Source organism: Camelus dromedarius, chromosome 23, assembly GCF_036321535.1.
Source record: "Camelus dromedarius isolate mCamDro1 chromosome 23, mCamDro1.pat, whole genome shotgun sequence".
In the NCBI taxonomy this organism is placed as follows: domain Eukaryota; kingdom Metazoa; phylum Chordata; class Mammalia; order Artiodactyla; family Camelidae; genus Camelus; species Camelus dromedarius.
Window position 1 is genome coordinate 28,489,395 of NC_087458.1, and position 6,866 is coordinate 28,496,260.

The 6,866-nt window shown below is 45.1% G+C and overlaps 1 protein-coding gene across 1 annotated transcript in view; it reads left to right on the plus strand.

The window, feature by feature from the left end:
• The window catches only part of C23H1orf21 (chromosome 23 C1orf21 homolog), a 206,155-nt gene extending 199,574 nt beyond the window's left edge, over window positions 1-6,581 (plus strand). The window contains exon 6 of the mRNA XM_031435601.2: window positions 5,773-6,581. Coding sequence (XP_031291461.1) covers window positions 5,773-5,811 — 39 coding nt within the window. The 3' untranslated portion in view covers window positions 5,812-6,581. The remainder of the gene's footprint in view (window positions 1-5,772) is intronic.
• The last annotated feature ends 285 nt before the right edge of the window (window positions 6,582-6,866 follow it).

Sequence of the window (6,866 nt, forward strand, 5' to 3'; positions counted from 1 at the left end):
TTGAGGTTTGCCTTTTTATTATGTCTTATTCTCTTTTTTTAAGTGGAAAAGTTGACATGATCAAATATGTTCATCTTTTTTTTAATTTTCTTGGTGATCTTTTTCTATGCCTTTGAGGCTGAGAGTTTACTTCCCTCTTCAGAGCTTTGATGGAAGTTCAGTTTTACATTCTGTTTTGTATTATTGTTAAGAGTTAGCACATAGATTCTCTTGGAATCTTTCATTTCTGGTGATCCTCTTTGTCAGATACCTAATTTACATATCTTAGACAGTGTCACTTGGATATCTGATTCTGTGCTGGTGATTTTTCTGATGGGTCCATTTTAAAAAGAACATGGGAAACCTGACAGACGTGCAAAAACAAAGACCTAGGTGGAAACCTTGTTATTCACAGGTAATGGAATGAGGGAGGATCTATCCCCTGGTTGCAAAGGCCCACACTGTGCCATTCCATCAGAGTTACAGAGAGACAGGGTTTGGGCTCAGCTGTTGAACAGTTTCAAGGGCAGCTTGGAGAAGTATCTGATGTGTTCCAGCCGAACAGAGAAGATTCCTGTAATGTGGTCAGTGGAGGTCTGTTCTACATTAGCTGGGAGGTCAGGGAGGAAGACCTCTAGGTCCCCTTTCAACTCCCAAATTTCAGAACTCTTTAGACATTGTTCCTCCTTTCATTTATTCAATGAATACTTACGAGCATCTAGCATGCTGCCAGCAGTGGTCTAAGTCCTGGGGATGCAACTGTGCATAAAGCAGTTTCTGCCCACTGGACACGTCTGTTCGGAGGGGAGGACAGCCAGTAAAGAAATGTAGTAATATATTAATAATGGCAGGTAAAGATAAGTAGTTTTTAAAAAATGAAGCAGAGTGAGAAGTGCTCTTGTTAGCCACCATATATAAAAGTAAAGAACAAATTTCTTCCGTATAATACAGGGAACTATATTCAGTATCTTGTAGTAGCCTTTAATGAACCAGAATATGAAAGCCAATATATGTACGTATAGGCATGGCTGGGACACTGCTGTACACCAGGAACTGACACATTGTAACTGACTGTACTTCAATTAAAAAGAAAAAGGAAATGTAAATGCTTTTCCAGTTTAAAAAAAAAAAGTGCTCTTGTATATAGGGAGCCCAGAGAAGACAGTGAGGTGACATTTGAGCAGAGATCCAGAAAATGAGGAGAAATGGATGCGGGGGGGAGCAGGACAAACCCCCGCGGTGTCGGCTTGTCTGAGGGCCTGAATGTCCGTGAGTGTCCTCCCATGGGCAGTTTGTTACCAGTTGGATCTGTTGATCTCATTTTTCAACATCATCATAAAAGCTGTCATTTATTAAGTACACACCATGTGCCGCACTTCGCTAAACACTTCTGGGTATTAACTTTCTTTAAGTCCCACAACAGCACTGCAAGTTAGGTCTTATTGTCCCCATTTTACAGATGGGGTAACTGGAGCCCACGGCTTCCTCTTGGAAAGTTCCATCTTGTTCTAGTCTACTCTACCGGGGAAATACTCAATTCACACGGACTGCTACATGCTTGAGGTACACGCATTAGACCAGACGCACACACGTCTACAGAGACGTCCTAAGGACTTCTGTGATAAACTCCGACCTGAAACTGGATGGCCAGCCCTAGACCATTTGCCTACTTAAACTTGAGGAGGAGAAGTACCGTAGGCACTTCGGAGGAATAATTCCTTTATTTGAAGTCAGTCTTTGAACTGTCCTCTTTAAACTAGAGGAAGCTAACATTAGGATAATGTCCTTTCCTTCACTTTCCCTTAATAGCTCTAATTCTGAGCCTAGACATGTCAAAACACAGACAAAAAGAAAAAAATCCTTACCCTAGAATCTGAGAACTGTCTGAGTTGACGTAAACTTCAGGTTTACAAGAAAATGATGCAGACAATTGAAGACGACGTGGAAACCACACAGTAGAGGTGTGGTCAGGGAAATGCTGGTAGCAAAAGCTCCTTGAGTTTTTTTTTTTTTTTCAGTCTGCACCAAAATGCCCCTGTGGTCCTTCCAACAGCTCGTCCTTGTCAGCATCATCGTGAGTTTCCACTTCCCCAGCTTGTGGGGGCCCCGTGGGGACCGGCTCTCTGTGGCTTCAGTGTGTCCCTTGCACAAGGGTGGAATTGTGTCTCGCAGTCCCTAATTCTGACGGCGTAGAGCGTCTTTACAAAGACTTCCATTCTGTGGTTCTTTAAGGGGAAAGGGCATGCTTCAGCTAGGAGAATTGCTGTGTCTCTCCCAAACCCAGCTCACTCCCACTTCCTGCCTTCCGACAGCTGGAGGTTTTAAGGTTCTCTTTTTAGCACAGTTCTTTAAAAATTTAAATGAGACGCGAAGTCACAGTACAAAGACAAAGTCCCCCTCTTGCCCAGTGGGGCCAGCGTGCAGGTGACACTAAGATGCGGCTGCTGCTCCAGTAACAGTTCTCTCGGGCTCCCCTTCCTTAAAACCACAGCGGCCCTATGGGAGCTCTTACTCGCCATGTTTTTTATTTCCAAGTTTAATGTTCATAAAGTATTTGGTTCTTAGAGCTGCTGACAGGTGATGATAACATGAAGCTGATTTGAATTTGAATTCACTTGTCAACTCACCACTGTAACAAGAGAGGCAAGGACCAGCCCTATGGGCTGGGTTTCTCTGAGGTTTGCCAGCAAGCAGCAAGGCAGGACTCCTACTTCGCAGGGTTGGTGTAAGCAAGCGATGAAGCTGTGTCTGCTAAGCAGCTGATGGTGATTTTTCTTGCCCCTTCTCATACTGACTAGGATCATTTCAGAGGAACAAAGGCTTGGGGAATGACAGTTGCTGTTTGGGGTTTATACTGAGGATGTACGGAGATCTGTCCCTCGAAAGGGGGCACTTTTTTATAGAATGAAAGATTCTTTAAATTCTATAGTGCTTTACAATTTTTAAAAGCTTCACACACATGATTCCATATCATCCCATAATAGCCCTGGTTCCTCTCTGCCCCTCAGAAGGGTGCACTTTCTTATGGTGACAGCAAACATGCAGGGTCTGAAACGCTCCTTCTGCCGCCTACCCCATAAGTCCTTTACGGAGCTGTAGACACTGCTTTGGCAATGAGCACCCCAGTTCACCTGTGTGTGTGAGTGTGTCTGTCATTGTATCCAAGTTCTTCCTTGTGAACGAGGAGCCCTCTGAACCCCACATCGGCCAGCTGGGCCTTTGCTTTGAGTTGAGGCTTCATGAGAAGGGAAGGGACTTAATTGTCTGCCGTAGAAGCTGCATTCGAGCACGTGGGGTTCTGGCCTGTCTGGGGTGCAAGGCCGAGGTGGCAGGAAGGGCTCGTCGACACCTGGCAGGGAACAGTTTGTGACCACCATTCCCACTCACCTTGCAGCCACAAGGAAGGCGGTCCCTATTCTCCTATTGGGGCCTGAACAAAGCCAGAGTTTCATAGCAGTAAGTAGCCATTACGTATTGACCATCTGCCACACACGGTAGTTTTCCCATTTAATTCCGATCATAACCCCATGAGACAGAGACCACAAGTATCCCCAGGGAACCAAAGCCGGGTGATGTGCCCACCGTCCCACAGCAGTGTCTGCGTCCACATGCAACTGGAAAAGTCTTTCCTTTCCTAACAAAACCTCCATGGAAAGTCCACGAGCCCCACCCCGCCCCTCTGGCTGGGCACCCGGGGCCCATTTGCAGGTCTCCTCTCTGTGCCCCATGAGTTGAGGTTACATGGAGAGCACTGTCTGGTACGTTTCTGTGTCCTGTTGCCCACAGTGGAGAATAAACTCCCTGCTGTCAGGGTCCACGAGGTCTTCCTCTCTAGCTCCCCATCACATGGCTCAGGGAGTGTCGCCTGAGTGGTCTGGACCAAGGCAAGGGACGGCATCTGCTTGGGCAGTGTCACCAGGCAGGGGTCGGGGGGATGATGGTCCAGTGCACCTTCTCTTCTTGGGAACACTGGTCACCCAGCTTCCCCGCCCAGGAAGACATTTATGCAGGGAGAAAAACTGCCTGCAAATCTCAAAGTTGACACATTGTAACTGACTATAGTTCAATTAAAAAAAGAACAAAAAACCCATGAGATGACACCAGGCTCAGACACTCTGCAAGTAGCAGGAAGTAAGAGTTGGCAACATGAAAGTGGAGGAAACCAAACCCTGTAATTAGTGAATCACGTTCAGAGAGAACGAGCAATCTGGGGCCAGATAGCATGGGCGCAGCCCACTCCTGCTTTCGCAGGCTCTGAAGCCTCCATCGTGTGGCAGGGTTTGTTTATTTATCAAACACACATGCACACGTGTGCACACACGTATGACATGAAATTATGTGCCAAGCCATATTTGATCACTTCACTACTATTAACTCGTCCCATCTTCAGCACCCACCTGGGATGGGTACTGCTGTTACCTTTATTTAGAGATGGGGAAACTGAGACCCGGAGAGGTAGCCTAATCAGGACCCCCGAGCTAGTAAGTCACAGAGCCAGGATTACCGCCCAGACAGGGGGTACCATCAGTCATTACAATGATGCTAAAGTATTAGGGGAATGTGAGAGACTTCCACTATACAGATACTGTGACACACGTGCTACATTTGGGAAATAGTTTTATGCAAAGTTATTTGCTTCATGTTTTAGATACTTTAAGGAGTATAAGTCCCAGTTATTTAGAAAATTCTTGGGTTTTTAATTTAATTTTTTTTTATTGAAGTGCAGTTGATTTACAATGTTAGTTTCAGGTGTACAGCAAAGCGATTCAGTTATGTACGTACAGACATATAGATACATATATTTTCAGATTCTTTTTTATTATAACTTGTTACAAGAAACTGAATACAGTTTCCTGTGCTATATAACAGTAGGTCCTTGTAGAAAATTCTGTTTTTAAAGGAACATTTCCTCCCAAAATTGAAACATGTAGTGTGTATTTTTAAAAAAAAAAAAAAGGTCAAAGGCTACAAATAGGATTAATATGTGACTTTATCCAAAGTCCTTATCTACGCAGGGACTTCTGCTCCTGTGCCGTCCATGAGGGATGCCAGACCGAGGAGCCATGTGCTCTAACCAAGACAGCCCAGCTGGGTCCTCTGTGGAGCTTAAATCCCAGGCATAACCGTGCCTTCGCAGAGTTGTAACCTCATGCCAGAGAAAGGGCAGAATCTCTTCAAAAGTAACAACTGGACACAGATCTCAAGCCTTCAATTAACCTGTTTTGTCAGAGACTGCATTGGAGGCATTTTTGTCTTCCTTGTGCATCCCACACGTACCAAGCGTGGTCCTAGGTGTGTTACTCACATTCAGGGACTCCTTGTTTGTTTTTTTAATCCCTGTTTTAACTTAGATTGGATTAAAACAAGACATCCCTAGGTTATACCCTCCTCCTCTGTAAAAGTGTTCAATTCCAGGCATGGAGATGTAGCTGTGGATCGTGAGCGGAAAGAGGCTTGTTCATTGTTCATTTCAGTTTCCCCCGTTCATGAAAAATTGGTCTCCTGAATGGATCAGCCATTTGGTAATTTCTCGGTGAAAGGCTGAGTCTTTTATGTGCCGAGAATAAAATAAATTCTTACCAATACAGAGTAAGGACTTATTAGGAGCTTGGTGAAACTTAGCCACGCCTTGAGGTCTACACGGTTTATAAATCAGCCTGCTCGTGTTTATGACTTACCTGCCTGGTGCCCAGTATTCACTGATGGAGCCTGACTCTGAAGCATGGAGACTCATCTGGGGAGAAAACTGATTGCAAGTAACTCATGTCTTATTATTTTTTTTTTCCCCTCAAGGGTCGAGATTACTGTTCGGAAGAAGAGGATATCACATAGCGCCATTCTACCACTCAAACCGGGAGCTACTACTGTGTAAATAGGTTACACCCCAGTTGAAATCTTTGCAAAGGTCGGTTCTCTCCAGCGAACAGCGCTATATAGCAACAGAAGATCGTTCCATATCGTATGCCCCATTAAATCACAGTGTTCCTTAATGAACTCGCAAAGGAATATTGCTAAAAACAAACAAAAAAAACTGGTATCGAACTTTCTTTGTTGCTGCTAGTTAAAACTTGTTGCAACTTTTCACTTCTCTCGGTGTCCAGGTCTGCAGCGAAATTCTGCGATTTCACCTTAAAGATGCTGTTGGTTTTTCAGATGCTCTGCAACCTATTTTCTATAAAAGATGAGGTAGAGGTGAACTCAGATATCCAACTTCTATTCTAGACCGGTTCTGCTTCTAAGACACACGCCTGTTTCCCTCTCTCCCTCCTCCCTGCTTCCCCCCTCCGAGCCGTTCAGAGCCTTGCTTCTCACTGGCAGTGTTGCGCTTTGGAGATAGGATGGTTGCTATGGCAAGCCTTGTTGCTCTCCTACGAAGAAGTAGAGGCGCTATTACCGATTAAAAAGCATGTTGTGACATGACTTCTGGAGGTGACATAGGAGCGAGCGGCGGGTGGTTTCATTTTCTGGGTCTCTTAATCAAAGATCAAGCTTGCAACACCAGTTTTGCTCAGATGCAGACGGAAGTGTGATCACAATCATTTTGAATCCCTCTCGCCCACTTTTTTTTTCTAAGAAAATAAACATTTTACTGTTTTTATGTATCCTTGTCTCCTCCCATTCATCCAGCTCAGTGTTCTGCGATGATCCTGGGTGCAGCAGGTGAGCCCTCCTTAGCAATGACCCTGGTAATTGACCTTAATGGCTCCCTACCCTCCCATTTATAACCCGCCAAGTATCCACAGCGCTGTCAGTGGTCAGAGATGAGGGGACAGCCCACGGCTTTTTAGGAGGGCCTGAAACCACCCTGTCACCTTTCATTTTGTTAGCAAATAAAACCACCCGACTCCCTAATTCCCTCCCTTCAAAATGTCACGTGAGCTTTGCCA